Below are 19,854 nucleotides of genomic sequence, written 5' to 3' on the forward strand. Positions count from 1 at the left end.
ATCAGAGTCGGCAAACTTAAAATGCTTCCATAGCCTTGGCAACTCATGACAAGAGCCTAGGGTGATTACTGACACCATAAACAAGAGTGTCAATTTGTTAAGTCAACAACAGGAGTCACTGTGCACTTACTCCTCATGTAGGATCTCTGTCCTTAATGTGCTGTACATTGTGATTTAATGCTCTAGCTAGTACTCAAATAGTATTTTTCACTTTGTGTTTCTGTGTGGGTGCAAACTGTTGAAATCTTTACTTAATATATGCTAAACTGATCTTCTGTATATAAAGAGAATCGAAAATGAATCTTGTGTGAATGGAAGGGGAGAGAGAACGGGGGGTGGGAGGGAAGTTATGGGGGGGGGGAAGCCATTGTAATCCATAAGCTGTACTTTGGAAATTATATTCATTAAATAAAAGTTAAAAAACATAAAAATATTAAATGTGGGCCTAGCCTCATGGCATAGCAGGTTAAGCCTCCACCTGTGCTGCTGGAATCCCAGGTGAGCATCACGTTTGTTACCTGACTGCTTCACTTCTGATTCAGCTCCCGGCTCATGTGCCTGGCAAAGTAGTGGCAGATGGCCCAAGTGCTCGAGCCTCTGCACCCACGTGGGAGACTGAAGTCAGCTCCAGGCTCCTGGCTTTCCCATGGCCCAGCCCTGGCTGTTGGGGACATCTGGGGAGTGAACCAGCAGATGGAAGAGCTCTGTCCTCTCTCTGTAACTCTGCTTTTCAAATAAATAAAAAAATAATAAATCTTTTTAAAAAAACAACAAATTAAATGGAAAATTCCAAAAATAAAATTCATAAATTTTACTTTGAAAATATTATTTGACAGGCACACACACACACACACTCTCTCTCTCTCTCTCTCTCACACACACACAGGTAGAGCTCCCCCCATCCAGTGGTTCACTCTGCAAATACCTGCAATAGGTGGGGCTGGGCCAGGCCAAGCCAGGAGACAGGACCCTAATCCGAGTTTCCCATGTGGGTGGGAAATCCACCTCCTGCTGCGTCCCATAGTTTGCATCAACAGGAAGCTGAGGCAGGCCCAGGACTTGAACCTAGGCAATCTAATATGGGATGTGGGTGTCCCAAGTGGTATCTTAACCACTGAGCCAAATGCCTACTCCCAATTCTTAAATTTTAAATTTCGCACCATTCTGAGTTGTGTGATGAAATCTCAAGCTATCTTATTTCATCCTGCCCAAGATGTGAATTTCCCTTTGCCCAAGGTATCTGTGTTTGTGTACCCTACCTGACCATCAGTTATGTAGTAGCTGTCTGTCTTGGTTATGTAACTAAATGTGGTATCACAGTGTTTTTGTTCAAGTAATCCATACCTAGTAGCTTAACACTAAGTCACAATGCTGGTCATTCACCTCACTATGTAGGCATTGTATTATCTCACACCACCACAAGAAAAGGTGAGTGCAGTATAAGAAGATATTTTGAGAGATATTCATAATGCACAACTTTTATTACAGTACATTGTTGTAACTGTACTATTTTGGTTGTAGTTGGTCATTTTTTACTGTGTCTAATTTATACATAAAACTCTTAAGTTATGTACAAAACAGTATACACAGTTTTGGTACATCTGTGGTTTCAGGAATCTACTGGGAGTTCTGGAATGTATCCCCCATGCGTAATGGGGATTACTATGTAAAAATCTGTGGAGACCACACAGAGAAACTCACTTCAGCAAAAGCATTAATAGCAAGATTGAAAGCATTCTTTTTTTTTTTTTTAAGATTTTAATTTATTTGAGAGGTAAAGTTACAGAGAGAGAGAGGGAGAGAGAGGTCTTCCATCCCATCGGTTCACTCTCCAAAGGGCCGCAAGGGCTGTAGCTGGGCCAATCCGAAGCCAGGAGCCAGGAGCTTCTTCCCAGTCTCCCACAAGGACTTGGGCCATCTTCTACTGCTTTCCCAGGCCATAGCAGAGAGCTGGGTCAGAAGAGGAGCAGCAGGACTCATATCAGCACCCATATGGGATGCTGGCACTGCAGGTGGAGGCTTATCCTACTTCTCCACAGTGCCAGCCTGGAAACAGTCTTAAAGGATAATTTCCAAATTATATATAGTAAAAAGAGCAAAGTGCAGAACTGCATTTATCATATGCTACCAGTAAAAGGGATATATATAAACATTATTATGTGCTATAGTATATTTGTTTAATACTATGTTTATAAAATGTTATTTGCATGTTAGTATACTAAACATTTCTATTTCCCTTTTCACAAAATGAGTAGCATACTACAGTAAGCTCTCTGTACCTTGCAAGTTCATCATCCACAAATTCAATCAACTGGGGGTGGAAAATATTTTTAAAAACTGTGTCTATACTGAACATGTATAGATTTTAAAACTCCTCATTCCCTAAGCGATATAGTGTAACAACTGCTTACATAACATTTAGTTTGTATTGGTATTCCAAGTAAGCAGAGAGAAAGTATACAGGAGCAGGTCGGCTGCTCGGCATGCCACATCCCATAACGCAGTGGCTGGGTTCAAGTCCTGGTTCCGATTCCAGCTTCCTGCCGATGCGCACCCTGGGAGGGAGCAGGCGTTGGCTCAGTCAAGTACTGGGGTCCTATGTAAGCACTACTGCATCTCCCTATAAACACACACACTGGGAGCCTTCAATCTCCTGTCTCGGAAAGTCTCTCGGAGTTTTCTGTTTCTGCGCAAGCCGGAGCCCCATCCGCGGACACCAGGGCACGGCCTCGCCCCTTTCAGCCTCCTCACTCTTTACTCCCGTGAGGTTAACAGCCTCTGAGACCGCCGCGCCAACACCGCTCCCTCTGCACTTGACCCAGCGCCTCGCCCCGCCTTCCAGCCCGCACTTCCGCGAGTTCGGGGCAGTACTTCCGCCACGCCCGCCTCGCAACTCGATTGGCCAAGACTTCTTCCCTCTGATTGGAGCCCGCAGCCTGGGCCTGAGTCGGGCGCGCAGTGATGACGACAAGAGCCAGCGGCGGCCGCGGCGGTAGCGGCTGGGAGACCAGCAGGGTTTCCGGAGCTGCCGGCCTTGACTGCTGAGTGCTGCTGACATGGCGGCAGCTCTGTGGGGCTTGCTCTCCGCCTTGTTGCTTCTCTCAGGGACTGCCCAGAACTCTGAGTTGCCTGGGGCTTCTGCCGAGGGGCCGGGAGGGAGTGGGGTCGGGGATCGTTTCAAGATTGAGGGGCGTGCTGTCGTTCCGGGGGTGAAGCCTCAGGACTGGATCTCGGCGGCCCGAGTGCTTGTAGACGGAGAAGAGCACGTCGGCTTCCTGAAGTGAGCATTCCGAGGGCCGCGGAGAGAGCTGGGATGGAGGAGAGCTGCTTGTCGCCAGGGGACAGTGTCGCTGTCAGAGCGGAGGGGCAGGTGCTGCTCTCCCTCTGTGCCGGGAGACCTCGGGAGGCAGCTGGACGCCTCCCTTTCCGGACCTCATAAATGAGGGTGACAGGCGTTCGCCCCAGACCCAGAGCTGGGGGGTCGGGCGTTTCCACTCCCTTGGTGGCCCCGTTTGGGGATTACTGCTCTCGGCCCTGGGGACGGGTGGACAGATGTCTCGTGCTGGATTCTTTGCTTTGCATCTCAGGTGGTTTCCTTGGAACCGGATCGCTTTTTTTTTTTTTTTTTTTTTTTTAACACTCGTTGTGGATTGATGTTGCCTAGAAAGATGCTAAACAGGTGGGAATTCTCAAAGCCCGGAGGACTTCTAGTGATGAGAGACTGGGAGACTAATGTTACTGCTTCTAAAATTAATGAGCCCTGAAGTCCCTAATCGCAGCACCTTTTTTGCCTGCGGGTGGGATTGTTGCTCTTTTTAACACTTGAGTTTATCAAGGGATTTGCAGCATCACATTTGTCATTTATGTAAGACCAGGGCTTTCGACTTTTCTAGCTATTCGTGGAAATGGAATTTCTGTTTATAGTAAAAGAGGATGAATTTGTTAGCGCTCGAGGTTTGCAGTAGCCTGTTTTTCAGCTGTCCAGGCAAAAATGTGATTTAAATCTTCCCACCACTATTTGGAAAATGAAATTGGGAACTGAAAGACCACATTTAGTGAAGGAAGAAGGGTTTGTTCCTCAACAGGTGGTTTCTGAAGACCAGGCAACACAAATCCACACATTTAATTCTAAATCTGATTTGCACATTTGTTCAGATCATCCAGCTGCCCTTTAAGGAGAGTGTTAGCCTCAGATTGATAATGGCAAGTTTTTATCCAGTATTTTAATGCTGTCATTGATAACCTAACATTAGAACATCTTTAGGGTATACTCGGACTAATGGTGTTTTAATAACAAAGCTCTATTAAACTTTAGAAAATTAGCTTTAGTTGACCATTTGGCTTCTCTTTTACACAGTATACATTTTTTTAAAAAGCAGTTATCATTTTCATTTAAGAGGTAATGTATTAGGGCCAGCATCCCACATTAGAGTGCCAGTTGAAGTCTCAGCTGCTCTGCTTAGAATGTGTGTGTCTGGGAAAAGTGTTAATGTGCTGATGTGCCTGAGAAAGTAGTGGAAGATGGCCCAAGTACGTGGGCCCCTGCCACCCATTTGAGAGATCCAGATGGAGTTCTGGGCTCCTGGCTTTGGCCTGGCCCAGCCCTGACTGTTGCGGCTATTTGGGTAATGAGCCAGCAGATGGGAGATCTCTCTCCCTCTTTCTCTCTCTCTCCTCCTCCTTCCCTACTTCTGTCACTCTGCCTTTCAAATAATTTAACTAAATGTTTAAAAAAAGAAGTACTATATTAATTTGTTTATTGAAGAAAATATCTAAACAAGTAGAGGTAACAGCCATAGCATTTTATTGTATCCTTGTTCTTCCTGTTTGTATATAGAAAGATGAATGAGTTTTGTTGGAAGAAGTGTAGGTAATTGTACTGGAGCTGTTTTGAATAACTAGGAAACAGTTTTTGACCTATGCTTATTGGAGGTGGCTTGAGACTTTGCCAAAGCAGATAAGGGGAGTTGCGGCTGAAAACTTCTCATGCCATTTCTTGCTGTCATCATTGTGTGTATTTACTTGTATACATAATTTATTTAACCAGCCTTCTGTTTTGGGATGTGTAGGTAGTTTTCAATTTTTTTTGCCATAGTGATGTTATAAAATGTATATACTTTTGAATTTTTATTGTGGAAATTTTCAGAAGCACAGAAATAAGCAGAATAACTGTGAGTCCTTAGGTACTCATTGAAGTCTACTGTTTCATTTCATGTCTTGTCTTCATTTCATTATTTTTTTCTGGAATATTTCTAAAAAAAAATCTTAAGCATATTTTCACTTAGAAAAGCCTTATTATATATTTCTAAAAATAAGGAATTCTAAAAAATATGTTACCATTATTGATTCAACAAAATCAATAATAATGCTATATACCCAGTCCATTTTGATATTTCCCCATAATCTCATTTTAAAAAAAAATTTTAAGGTTTTTATTTAATGAACACAAATTTCATATGTACAGCTTTTAGGAATATAGTGTTTCTTCTCCCCATTCCCACCCTCCCACCCCACTCCTATCCCACCTCCTACTCCCCTCCCATTCCATTTTTCATTAAGATTCGTTCTTAATTCACTTTATATACAGAAGACCAACTATATACTATGTAGAGATTTCCACTGTTTGCACCCACACAGACACACAAAGTATAAAGTACTGTTTGAACACAGGTCTTACCGTTAATTCTCATAGTACAACTCATTAAGGACAGAGGTCCTACATGGGTAGCAAGTGTACAGTTGTTGATTTAACAATTGACACTTTTTATTTTTGATGTCAGTGACCAAGGCTGTTGTCATGAGCTGCCAAGACTATGGAAGCCTTTTTAGTCCACAAACTCTGTCGTATTTAGACAGGGCCATATGCAAAGTGAAAGTTCTCTCCTCCCTTCAGAGAAAAGTACCTCCTTGTTTGATGGCTGCTGCTTTTCACTGGGATCTCACTCACAGAGATCCTTCATGTAGGACAATTTTTTGCCACAGTGTCTTGTCTTTCCATTTCTGAAATGCTCTCCTGGGCTTTTCAGCCAGATCCGAATGCCTTAAGGGCTGCATAATCTCATATTTTTATGAAATTCTTTCAATTATACAAAATAGGGTATAACACAGCTTGTGTATTGTAGACTATGTATTCATACATTTTTTACTTACTTGTTTTTATTTTATTTGAAAGGTAGAGACACAGCAGGACCTTCCATTTGCTGGTTCACTCCCTAAATGCCCATACAGCCAAGGCTGGGTCAGGCCAAAGCCAGGAGCTCAGAATTCAATCCAGGTCTCTCATGTAGGTGAAAGGGACCCACGTTCTTGGGCTGTCACCTCTGCGTTTAAAGGTACAGATTAGTAGGGAGCTGGAATCAGAGGCAGAGCTGAGACTTGAACCTAAGCACTGCACTATGGGGGAGTAATCTTTTTTTTTTTTTTTTTGACAGGCAGAGTGGACAGTGAGAGAGACAGACAGAGAGAAAGGTCTTCCTTTGCCGTTGGTTCACCCTCCAATGGCCGCCGCGGCCGGCGGGCTGCGGCCAGCGCACCGCGCTGATCTGATGGCAGGAGCCAGGAGCCAGGTGCTTTTCCTGGTCTCCCATGGGGTGCAGGGCCCAAGCACCTGGGCCATCCTCCACTGTACTCCCTGGCCACAGCAGAGAGCTGGCCTGGAAGAGGGGCAACCGGGACAGAATCCGGCGCCCCGACCGGGACTAGAACCCGGTGTGCCGGCGCCGCTAGGCGGAGGATTAGCCTAGTGAGCCGCGGCACCGGCCGGGGAGTAATCTTTAAAGTCAAGTTTTAACATTGTATTATGAAATTTATATGTTAGAGCTTGAGTAAAATGTTTACATTGGGGTGAAACATATTTTTTTCTTCAGGAAATTCTGATATTATTTGTGCTGCACAGACAGCAGTTGTTCTTCCTGGACCTGGAGAAAAAGTTTGAATTAGTTCAGTCAAGGTCCCATCAAGAAGCGGAAGATGCACTCATGTCGGAATAACTCAGGGAGAGTTCAGTGAAAGGATTAATCAGTGCAATCGTAGTGTGGGAAGTAACCAAATTGAGCAGGACCCTTTGGAGTGTAGGATCTCAAGGTGCCCATCACCTCTAAGCCTGAGAGAGGACAGTAAGTAGATGTTACTGGAACCTTGAAGAGAAGAAAGGTCTGTTTCGAGTGAGATGTGACACTACCAGTCAGAGATGGCTTCACAGTGAGAAATCAGGGGGAAAAAATACCAAACTCATTACTTCCCTTCTTCTAGTCTACAGAGAAGAGAAGGGTAGGAAGGGGATCTGGAGGACAAATGGAAGGTGTCCAGCCCGGAAATAAATTAATTTCATGTGTGTATTTCAGGTGTGTGTGTGTGTGTGTGTAAGTGTGTGTAAGAGGCTACAGCCTTTTTTTTTTTTTTTTAAGATTTGTTTATTTATTTGAAAGGCAGAGTTACAGAGGCAGAGAGAGAGAGAGGTCTTCCATCCGCTGGTTCACTCCCCAGTTGGCCGCAACTGCCAGAGCGGCGCCGATCCAAAGCCAGGAGCCAGGAGCTTCTTCCGGGTCTCTATGTGGGTGCAGGGGCCCAAGGACTTGGGCCATCTTCCACTGCTTTCCCAGGCCACACCAGAGAGCTGGATTGGAAGTGGAGCAGCCAGGAATCGAACTGGTGCCCATATGGGTAAAGAGGCGGCTTTACCCACTATGCCACAGTGCCAGCCTCAGCCTTTTATTATTTGTAAAAAAAGAAATAAAACCAATAACATACAAACTAAAACTAGACTAAAATGCCATTTTTGGTGATAAAAATGTTGGGATTGGCAAAATTGGGGCTAACATTGTAACAATAATGTATATTGATAGTTTTCTTTGAATAAATACTAGACTTCAGAATAGGAACTGTGCTCTTGCACCTGTCATATCTGCCCACAGAAAGCATAGAAATACTTTGTGTCAGAGTTCTCTGTCTTAGGTTTTTTCTTTCTTTTTTTTTTTTTTTCAAAGATTTATTTATTTATTTGCAAGTCAGAATTACAGAGAGAGAAGAGAGGCAGAAAGAGAGAGCTTTTCTGTCTGCTGGTTTACTCTGCAGTTAGCCACAGCGGCTGGAGCTGCATTGATTCAGAGCCAGGAGCTTCCTCTGGGTCTCCCATGTGGGTCCAGGGGCCCAAGGAGTAGGGCCATCTTCCACTGCTTTCCAAGACCACAGCAGAGAGCTGGATTGTAAGTGGAGCAGCTGGGTCTCGAACCGGCACCTATATGGGATACCGGCACTGCAGGTGGTGGCTTTACCTGCTACACCACAGTGTTGACCCCTGTTTTAGGTATTTTCATAACCCGTTCAGTGTAATTATGGAGGCTGAACTTAGGCTTTTTTTTTTTTTTTTTAAGATTTATTTGAAAGGCAGAGTTACAGAGAGAAGGAGGCACACATAGAGGCCACAACAACCAAGGCTGGAGCAGACTGAAGCCAGGAGCCAGGATATTCACCCTGGTCTCCCACATGGGTGCAGGGACCCAGGTCCTTGGGCCATCTTCTGTTGTTTTCTCATACCATTAGCAGGGAGCTGAATCAGAAGTGGAACATCTGGGACTCAAATCAGCACCCATAAGGGATGCTAGCATTGTAAGCGGCAGCTTAACCCACTGTGCCACAATATTAGCCCTTAAGCTTGCTAGCTTGCTTTTTTTTTTTTTTTAATAAAAAAGTTTTTACCATTTATTTATTTGAGAAGTTGAATTACAGACAGTGAGAGGTAGAGACAGAGTGAGAGGTCTTCTTTCCACTGGTTCACTCCCCAAATGGTCGCAACAGCTGGAGCTGAGCCGATCCAAAGCCAGGAGCCACACGGATGCAGGGGTCCAAACACTTAGGCCATCTTCTGTTGCTTCCCCAGGCCAAAGCGGAGAGCTGGATCAGAAGAAGAGCAGCTGGGACTCGAACCAGCGCCCATATGGGATGCCTGCTCTGTAGGCAGAGGCTTAGTCCACTACGTCCCAGCACCAGGCACCCCCCCACCCTCTTTTTTTTTTTAAAGCTTGCTTGTTATCGCTTCTTGGCCTTTTGGCTAAGATCAAATGTAAAGCTTGCTAATTGTGTTAATGTCAATTTTTGGGGAATTGATTTCAGAATTAATGGATAATTTAAGACAAAAAATTAAAATGTAATTTTCACTTTTCCAGGACAGATGGGAGTTTTGTGGTTCATGATATACCTTCTGGATCTTATGTAGTAGAAGTTATATCTCCAGCTTACAGGTTTGATCCTGTCCGAGTGGACATCACTTCCAAAGGAAAAATGAGGTGAGGGCACCTGGTTTAATTTTTACCAAGGGCTAGATGCTGAACACTGTTTTTAGAATCTATATTTAAGGTTAAAAGTTTTATTATATTGACTACAAATACTCCTTAAAATACTTGAGGAACATTTATGTTGTTTTGCTCTGAACATGGATAAAATTATAAAGTTGGATTTATTCCTGCTCTGGCTTAAAGTTTTTCTTAAATCTCTTACTATGATTATATGGAGAAAAAATTACTTATTATAGGAGTAAAAGCACTGTGAGAATATTAAAGTTGGAAGTAATTTAACTTTCTTTTAAAGATTTTATTTATTTGTGAGGTAGAGTTACAGACAGAGGGAAGGAGAGACAGAAAGATCTTCCACTCCCCAAGTGGCCGAATGGCTGGAGCTGAGCCAATCTGAATCCAGGAGCCAGGAGCTTCTTACAGGGTATCCCATGCATTTGCAGGGGCTCAAGCACTTGGGCCATCTTCTACTGCTTTTCCAGGCCATAGCAGAGAGCTGGATAGGAAGAGGAGCAGCTGGGACGTGAACTGTCGCCCATATGGGATGCCAGCACTGAAGGTGGAGGCTTAGCTTACTGTGCCATGGCACGAGCTCCAGTAACTTAATTTTCTAAATCAGAAATACTGTTTGTCACTTGTCTTTCATTGGGATATGTTGATAATGCCTTTTTCTTTTTAAAAATGATTTAATTATTTATTTGAAAGACAGAGTAACAGAAATAGAGGGAGAGACAGAGAGAGAGGACTTCCATTCTGGGACTTGAATTGGCGCCCACATGCAGTGCCATTATTGCAGGCTTAACTCGCTGTTCCACAACTCTGGCTCCATTAATAATGCCTTTTATTGCTTACTTGTTACTGTGTTGATCTAGAAATTTCTGTAGTTGTTCCTTTTTTAGTGTGCAAAGGCAAAAACAGTTCTTGTGAAGAAGCTGTATTTTATTACTGATCTTTTTGATATATATCAAACATGTCTAGATTGATTTATAGGGACTCAAAATTTAACTGACAGGGCTGGTATTGTGGCGTAACAGCAATACTGTGATAACACTAATAAGCACATTTATGGACACACATTTTCTCCCCCACCTTTTTTTTTTTTTTTTCCTTTTTTTTTTAAGATTTATTTGAAAGAGTTATGAGGCGGGGCGGGGAGGGAGAGAGAGAGAAAGAGACAGAGATCTTCCATCTACTGAGTTACTCCCCAGACAGGTGCAACAGGGCTGGGCCAGGCTGAAGCCAAGAGCCAGGAGCTTCTTCCAGGTCTCCTATGTTGGTACAGGGGCCCAAACACTTGAGCCATCTTCTGTTTTTCTAGGCACTTTAGCAGGGAGCTGGATCAGAAATGGAGCAGCTGGGATTTGAACCAGCAACCATATGGGATGCCAACATCATGGGCGGCAGCTTTACCCACTATGCCACAATTCTGGCCCCTTTTTAAATATTTACTTATTTGAGAGACAGAGTAAGAGAACAGAGAGAGCACACTATCACTTGCTGGTTCACTCCCTAAATACCCACAGTGCCTGAAGTTGACCAGCCAAAGCTGAGAGCTGGGAATTCAATCCTGGTCTTCCCTTTGAGTGACAGAAACCCAACTGCTTGAGCCATCACCACAGCCTTCCGGGTCTGCATTAGCAGGAATCTAGAATCAGGAGCCAGAGTCAGGAACCAAACCCAAGTTCACTGATGTGGGATGTGAGCATCCTAATCAGGTGTCTTAGCCAGTGTCCTAACTGCCAGACTAGCCATCTGCCCTGTTCCTCCCTATTTTTAAAGTTAATTTGTTGTCTTAGAATTTCTTTGCCCAGATGCTGATATTTCTTGCTCTTGGCTATTTAGAGCAAGAGTGAATCTTCTTTGGGAGGTTATACCTTGCAAATATGTTAATAAAATATTTTCTGCTGGAATAAATGGATTCTTTAAAAATATGAATTTTCTTTGGTAATGATTTTCTCATGTCTTTTCTTTAGAAACACATTTTGTTAAAAGAAATTATACGTATATACACACACACAGGTAAAATTCCATTATTTTTTAAGATTTATTTATTTGAAAGGCAGAGTTGCAGAGAGAGAAGAAGAGACACACAAAAAAGGTCTTCCATCTGCAGTTTCACTCTGCAAATGGCCACAACAGCCCTGACTAGGCCAGACTGAAGCCGGATCTGGAACCATCCAGGCCTTCCTACCTGGGTGCAGGGGCTCAAGGACTGAGGCCATCTTTTGCTGCTTCCCCCAGCTTATTATCAGGGAGCTGGATTGGAAGTGGAGCAGCCAGGACTCCGGCACCCATTTGAGATGCTGGCATCACAGGTAGCAGCTTAACCTTCCATGCTACAGTGCCAGCCCCAAAATTCAATTGTTAAATCTAACCTTAAAGGACTTCTCATGGCTTTTATACATTTCAGGATTGCAAACTTGGAGATGGTGAGTATGAAAATTACACTACATATTACAAATACCAATTTAAAGTAGTTTTTAAAATTGACAGCACAGTAGTGGAGGGAATAAGAATTATGAAACAAAGGAAATGCATATCTACCAGAAGTATTTTGTTTTTACTGTTTAAAATTTGAATAAAATAGACAGCAAGTAGAAATATTGTTTTAAATATAAGATTTTCTTTTTTTTTCTTTTTTTTTTTTTTTGCCTTGGGTTAAGGGTACATTGTGTTTAGTACTTAAGAACTGATTGCACCATGAGATTTGTATTTTCATATATATTCCTGGTGATTGGATGTCTGAAGCATAAGTTTTTTAAAAAAAGATGGTTATTTTCATAATTAGGGGTGAGACAGTAGAGAACAAAGTGAGATTCACATAAAATCCTCATGTTTTAATCAATATTTTGTAAGTTTTGAATATATGTGGATCTTCTATTTCTGATATTTTAACAGAAGAAAATGTAGTATAAAATATGACAGATGTCTCCTGTTCAGTGTATAACTCCCCAGAAGTAAGGGAAATCCCTAAGGGATAAACTAGAAGCCACTTCCTCACCTGGGGTTTTGATATTCTGTAACCAAAAGGCTTAGATTTTATTAGCCATATGCATGTAGGATGTAAGCCTTGAGTTTGCTTGGGGTCAGAATTAGATCTAAGACCATTTGACCTTTGGCTATTGGTATTGCAATCCAAAAGACCGGATTCCCAGCTGACACTGCGTTCTGTGGGGAAACATCTTCCCAGAGTGATAGCAGTCCAGCCACCACTGAAAATTGGCGTGGAATTTATTACTTCCTGCATAATCCAGGAACTTTCCAGCTGAGCAGTGAACAAGGTGTTCCCTGGTGAGAATCCCTGGACTTCTGGCAGAGACAAATGCTTATCTCTGCACTGTTTGTAAAGTACCCAAGAAAACAATCTACTTTGACTCAGCAGATGAATCACAGACTTCCACGAACTTTAGATAGAAGAATTATTGGATAGAGACCTTAAAATATACTTAAAGCGCTTGAAGAGTGGTCCAGCGTTTTGGCATAGCAGGTTAAGTGTCCGCCTGACACCGACATCCTTTATGGGCACTGGTTTGAGACCTGGCTGCTCTGCTTCTGATCCAGCTCCCTGCTAATGTTCCTGGGAAAGCAGCAGAAGATGGCCCAAGTCCTTGGGCTCCTGCATCCGTGTGGGAGACCTAGAAGAAGCTCCAGTTTCCTAGCTTCAGCCTGGCTTGGCCCTGGCTGTTGGGGCCATTTGGGGAATGGACCAGTGAATGGAAGATTCATTCATTCATTCATTTCTCTCTCTCTCTCTCTCTCTCTCTATCTCTCTGTCTCTCTCACTCACTCTGCTTCTCCTCCTGTCTCTGTAACTCTGCCTTTCAAATAAAAAAAAAAAAATACATCTTGAAAAAAACCTTGGGGCTGGTGCTGTGTTGCAGTGGGTTAATGCCCTGGCCTGGGGTGCCAGCATCCCATATGGACGCTGGTTTGAGACCTGGATGCTCCACTTCCGATCCAGCTCTCTGTTGTGGCCTGGGAAAGCAGTAGAAGATGGCCCAAGACCTTAGGCCCCTGTGTCCACGTGGGAGACCCAGAAGAAGCTCCTGGCTCCTGGCTTCAGATCAACCCAGTCCCAGCTGTTGCAGCCATTTGGGGAGTGAACTAGTGGATCGAAGATCTCTCTGCCTCTGCCTCTGCCTCTGTCTCTCTGTAACTCTGGCTTTCAAAAAAAAAAAAGTGAGCAATGAAAATAGAGGAGACAATTTTTAAAAAGTAGAATAGGTTATGTCTGAACATGTATGAGGGTTTTCATTAAAAGTAATGCATCTGTGGTGAAAATGTAATATTGCCTGTGGTGCTGTTTTGTGGCTTTTTATAATTATTAATTTTTCCTGGAATTTAGCTTTTTTTAAAAAAGATTTATTTGAAAGTCAGAGTTACACAGAGAGATAAGAGAGACAGAGAGAGAGACAGAAGTCCTCCATCCGATGGTTCACTCCCCAATTGGCCGCAACAGCCGGAGCTGCGCTGATCTGAAGCCAGGAGCCAGGAGCTTCTTCTGGGTCTCCCATGCAGGTGCAGGGGCCCAAGGACTTGGGCTATCTTCTGTTTTCTCAGGCCATAGCAGAGAGCTGGATCGGAAGTGGAGTAGCCAGGTCTTGAACCATTGCCCATATGGGATGCCGCTGCTTCAGGCGATGTTAACCCGCTGCGCCACAGCGCCGGCCCCTGCAGTTTAGCTTTAAGAACTGGGTACATCAAGTATGCATATTTCAATCTGTCAAAAAAATAAAATCCAGCATTTTTGTGTATATATAAGAAAATTAATTCATTATTAAATATAACTGAAGGACTTTGGAGCTTTTTTTTAAAGATTTATTTATTTATTTGAAAGGCAGAGTTACAGAGAGGCAGAGAGAGAGAAAGAAAGAAAGAAATTGTCTTCCATCTGCTGGTTCCCTCCCCAGATGGCCGCAAGGGCTGGAGCCACAGGGATCCAAAGCCAGGAGCCAGGAGCTTCTTCCAGGTCTCCGTGTGGGTGCAGGGGCCCAAGGACTTGGGCCATTTTCTACTGCTTTCCCAGGCCATAGCAGAGAGCTGGATAAGTAGAGCAGTCAGGACTCAAAACTGGCATCCATATGGGATGCTGGCACTATAGGCGGTGGCTTTACCTACCACAGTGATGGCCCCAAGGTTTCTATGTTTTTTAGAAGATTTATTTATTTATGTGAAAGCCAGAGTTACAGAAAGAGAGACGGAGAGAGGGAATCTTCCATCTACTGGTTTATCCTCCCAAATGGCCACAATGGCCAGAGCTGGGCCAGACCATAAACAGGAGCCAGGAGCTCTATCTGGGTCCAAGTACTTGGGCCATCCTTTGCTGTCTTTCCAGGCACATTAGCAGGGAGCTGGATAGGAAGTGAAGCAGCGGGGATGCAAACCAGTGCCCATATGGGATGCTGACATCACAGGCGCAGCTTAACCTGCTGCACAACACTGGCCCCGAAAGGTTTCTCTCTCCTCTCTCCTTCCTCTCTCCTCTCCACTCTCCTCTGCCCCCCTCCTCCCCTCTCCCCTCCCTCCCCTCCTCTCCACGCTCTCTCTCATCCCCTCTCTCCCCACCCCTCTCCCCCCTCCCCTCTCTCTGCCCTCCCCTCTCTCTCCCTTCTCTCTCCTCTCCTCTCTTCTCCACTCTCCTCTCCCCCCTCCCTCCCCTCTCTCCTCTCTCCCCTCCCTCTCCTTCCCTCCCCTCCTCTCCTCTCCCCTTCCCTTCTCCTCTTCCTGATTTATTTATTTATTTGCAAAGTGGAGTTACAGAGTGGCAGAGGCAAAGAGAGTCTTCCATCTGCTGGTTCAATCCCCAAATGGCCACGATGGCTAGAGCTGGACCAGTCTGAAGTCAGGAGCCAGGAGCTTCTTCCAGGTCTTCCACATGGGGCCCAAGGAGTTGGGCCATCTTCTGTTGCTTCCCTGAAAGGTTTCCAAAAGAACTTTTGATACAAACAGAAGTTAAGGAAATTGTCTAACCCCATGGGCTTAGGTAGTAACAGAGATATAACTAAAAGATTCCAAGTCTAGTCTTTTCTTTTTATGTTTTGCTGAATATTTCAGACATGCAGAAAAACTACTTTGATCAGATTTTTAAGATCAAAAGTTTGGATGCCAAATTGTTTTGGAAAAGCCTAATGGCAAAAATAAGGTTGTTAGTGGAATTACTGATTCTTTTCTTATGTTGCTTTATCAGGGCAAGATACGTGAATTATATCAAAACATCAGAAGTGGTCAGGCTGCCCTATCCTCTGCAGATGAAATCTTCGGGTCCACCTTCTTACTTTATTAAAAGGGAGTCATGGGGCTGGACAGACTTTCTGATGAACCCAATGGTATGTATAGGCTAAAAAGAGCTCTTCACTAAGCCCCTAATTTGCTTCTGTGCAGTTGAAAACTTCAAATCCTTGTGAGATGGAAAGTTGAAGTCAAAGTTTTGGAAAATTGAAAAGACAATTTGCAGATTTCAGAGAAATACTGGCTTTGGTAACATACAGAAAAAATATAATGAGAATTGCACCACAGATTTGACATTGAAATGTGCAACAGAAACTGGATAAACACTTAGGAATCTTTTAAAAATTCAAATAGTGTAAAAGTATGTGGTGGGTTTACTTGAAACTTCCATCCTTCATAGTACTTGCACTTTAGTCCATGGAGGAATGTGCTGTTGTTTATTAACCATTCCCTGGGAATGGCACAAGTGAGGCTTTTGCTCTTCCTTTGTTACACCTGTGATAAACAGAGGTTACTCTGTAGTAATTTAAGTAGTTGGTATCATGAAACTGGTTATGATACTCACTAACAAAGTACTAATACACATTCTTTAAAAACAAGTTGAAGTTTATTCTGTTTCTAAAGGTTGAGTTATTAGAATTGTCTGAATTTTGATCATATTCCTTGCCAATAGTTATTTAAATCACAAACAGGAATATGTGGGGGTTGTGTAGTACCTGAAACCTTTCATAAGAGAAGGGGCAGCAGGGTAGGTTGGATAGGAGACATTAACAATGTGACTCTAAAGCTGATTCATCTTCTGTGTCCTCATTTCTGAAATTCCATGGACATGTGTCCAGTGCTAGAGGCTTTTAAGTCATTTTTCAAAACTGATCTGCTGCAGGCTCTAGAGGATATACATTAATGGAAGGGATAGCACAGTGTTTTATCCAAGAACCACAGTCTTCTAGAAAGGGCATCTCACCTCTTTGTCGGGATCACTAATCCCAGTGCCAGAATATGGTTTGAAGAAAGTGACTGGATAGTTTGCAGATTATTTGTGCTAAACCAAAGTTTAAATTCTGCAGAAAGACAAATGGGTGGCACAAGTATGAAATGAAGTGCATAAAGAGAACTCCTAAGCATGGTTAATCCTCTCACAGATATCAGTTTGCAGTCGTCAGAATTCAGTAGAACTGAGGTGGTTGCTGCTCATTTGATTCCTTACACAACATTTGAATCTTCAGTTTTTTTTTTAAAGAAAGCTTTTATTTAATAAATATAAATTTCATAGGTACAGCTTTTGGAATATAGCATTTCTTTCCCCCTTACCCGCCCTCCCGCCCCCACTTCCATCCACCTCCTATAACCTCTCCCATCCCATTCTTCATTAAGTGAATTTTTAGTTTTATCATTGATTGTCAAGTGCAGTTGTTGCTTTAACTGTAAAAGAGAGGAAAAATACTTCTAAATTTTTCTCTTCCACAGGTTATGATGATGGTTCTTCCATTATTGATATTTGTGCTTCTGCCCAAAGTGGTTAACACAAGTGATCCTGACATGAGACGGGTAAGACAATTGTTAATTGTGAATTTTTGAACCTTATTCTGATTCTTGGTCTATCCCTTTGTGACTAATTGACTTGTGTTTTTGCAGTTTTACTCTCATTCCCAAGCCAAATTAATCTAGAGGCTAAGTTAACACAGTATTACCATAGTATTGTGTTCTTGTAGGAACTGGATGCATTCATTTGCTTCTCCTTAGCTATATGGATCTCTTTGATATAGCTAAAACATTCTCTTTAGTCCTAGCTTCTTTTTGTGTGCCTCACCTGTTAAATAGTTGAAATGTATAATTGTGCTATACCTAATCCAAACATACTATAAAGTGATTGCCACTGTAACCTATCTTTATAAAACTCTCTTTAAAGAACATACTCAATTTTTGTGTCACACACCCAAAGGAAAATCAGGTAGACCAAGGAGGATAAATAGAATAGTTGCTTTCAAATTCTGTACCACAAAATTAACTGTTTCTGTAAGGAAAGAGAGTAGATGTTGAGTAAGATGATTAAAATGTAGTGCCACCAGAGCAGGCATTTGGGCTTGTGGTTAATATGCCTGCTGGATAAGACGCCAGCATTCCACGTTGGAGTGTTTAGGTTTGATACCACACTCTGCTCCTGATTACAGTTTCCTGCTAATGCAGACCCTGGGAGGCAGCAGTGAAGGCCCCAGTGATTGAGTTCTGCCACCCATGGGGGAGACCTGGATTGAGTTCCTAGTACCTGACTTCATTGCCAGGGACTGTTGTGGGCATTTGGGGAGTAAACCAGGAGATGGGAGTGCTTGCTGTCTCTCTCTCTCTCTTTATCTGTCTTAGTCTCTGTGCCTCTCAAATAAATAAATAAATAAATAAATAAATTTTTAGAAATGAGCTGTAAATCTTCACTTAAGTTATCAAGACACTCATAGTCAAGGTAAATGATAGGAAATAGAACTGATTTATAGAATACCCTTTTTGCCATTGTGGGATTTTGTGGTTTTTCTTTATTTTTTTAAATGGAAAGATAAAATGTACATATAATAAAAATGTTTACAAGGGGCAAGGATTGTGGTAAGGTATATTAAGACACTTGTATTCACATAGGAGTGCCTCGTTCTAGTTCCTGCTACTCCATACTACTTCTTCATCTTATTATTCTTTAAGATTTATTTGTTTATTTGAAAGGCAGTTACAGAGAGGCAGAAATAGAGAGAGAGATAGATATCTTCCATCCATTGGTTCACTCCCCAAATGACTGCAATGGCCAGAGCTGGGCCGATCTGAAGCCAGGAGCCAGGAGCTTCTTCTGGGTTTCTCACATGGGTGCAGGGACCCAAGTACTTGGGCCATCTTCCCCTGCTTTCCCAGGTACCTTAGCAGGGAGCTGAATCAGAAGTGGAGCAGCCAGAACACGAACCAGTGCCATAAAGGATGCTGGCATTGCAGGCGGCAGTTTTACCTCCTGTGCTACAGCTCTGGCTCCTACTCATCTCCTAATTCAGCTTTCTGCTAATGCATCTGGAAGGCAATGGATGATGGTCTAAGTACTTGGGTACCTGCCACCCATGTGGGAGACCTGGGTGGAGTTCTTGCCTTCTTGCTTTGGCCTGGCCTACCCCTGGTTGTTGTAGGCATTTGGGAAGTTGAACCAAAAGATAAAAGGTCTCTCTAACTCTGCCTTTCAGATAAATCCTTTTTTAAAAAAATCTTTTTTTTTTTAAATTTTTTTTTAAAAAGAAAATCTTTTTTTAAAAAAAAAGATTTATTTATTTATATGAAAGGCAGAGTTACAGGGTGGCAGAGGTAGAGAGAGAGAGAGAGAAAGAGGTCTTCCATCTGCTGGTTCACTCCCTAGATGGCTGCAATGACTGGAGCTGCACTGATCCAAAGCCAGGAGCAAGGAGCTGCTTCCAGGTCTCCCACGTGGGTGCAGAGGCCCAAGGACTTGGGCCATCTTCTACTACTTTTCCAGTCCACAGCAGAGAGCTAGATCAGAGTTGGAGAAACTAGGTCTCAAACTGGCACCCACGTGGAATGCCGGCACTGCAGGCGGCGGCTTTACCCACTATGTCACAGCGCCGACCCTAGAACCACTGCCTTCTACTTGTGCTCTTCTTCTTTAAGAATTGTTAAGAGTTCCATAATTCAAAGGATCCCAGTGCCTTTTCATATTATTGTGCTTTGTCTCCCTGCAGGAGATGGAGCAGTCAATGAATATGCTGAATTCCAACCACGAGTTGCCTGATGTTTCTGAGTTCATGACAAGACTCTTCTCTTCAAAGTCATCTGGCAAATCTAGCAGTGGCAGCAGTAAAACAGGGAAAAGTGGGGCTGGCAAAAGGAGGTAGTCAGGTGGTTCTGAAATGGCATTTGCACAAAATAATGGTAACACTGGGTGGCATCTAAATCTTGAGGGAAAACTGTGTGAAGCAACTACTGTACACTTGAGTCATCCTGAAAGTTGATCTCTTACAACTGTTGTATATGTTAACTTTTTAGCACATGTTTTGTACTTGGTACATGAGAAAATCCAGCTTTCATCCTTTGTATGAGGTCAATATTGATGTCACTGAATTAATTGCAGTGTCCTATAGAAAATGACATTAATAAATTATATGAAATACTATACTTTATGTATATTAAAACGTCTTAATCCAGAGATCAAATTATCTTCTGTCTTTTTTTTCACTTAATGTGTCTTTTTTTTCTGACATTTTTCTTCTGTCTTTCATTATCTGAGGCTTGTCGTTGACCTTTTCTGTTTAAAAAGAAGTAAGTTATTATTTTTAGAGCAGCGTGCACTGTATGTATT

General features: G+C 42.9%; 1 protein-coding gene across 2 annotated transcripts; it reads left to right on the forward strand.

The window, feature by feature from the left end:
* Window positions 1-2,901: 2,901 nt before the first annotated feature.
* Window positions 2,902-19,708, forward strand: EMC7 (ER membrane protein complex subunit 7). Of its 2 annotated transcripts, XM_008269259.4 has the most exons (5): window positions 2,902-3,280; window positions 9,165-9,284; window positions 15,478-15,616; window positions 16,986-17,066; window positions 19,238-19,708. In XM_008269259.4, exons 1-5 carry the CDS (start codon window positions 3,057-3,059, stop codon window positions 19,388-19,390), a joined length of 717 nt encoding a protein of 238 aa, XP_008267481.1. In that variant the 5' UTR covers window positions 2,902-3,056; the 3' UTR covers window positions 19,391-19,708. The 2 variants fall into 2 exon arrangements, with proteins under 2 accessions (XP_008267481.1, XP_008267483.1); XM_008269261.4 differs by lacking the exon at window positions 9,165-9,284 and having other exon boundaries at window positions 2,926-3,280.
* The last annotated feature ends 146 nt before the right edge of the window (window positions 19,709-19,854 follow it).

This window comes from Oryctolagus cuniculus, chromosome 12 (assembly GCF_964237555.1).
Source record: "Oryctolagus cuniculus chromosome 12, mOryCun1.1, whole genome shotgun sequence".
NCBI lineage: Eukaryota > Metazoa > Chordata > Mammalia > Lagomorpha > Leporidae > Oryctolagus > Oryctolagus cuniculus.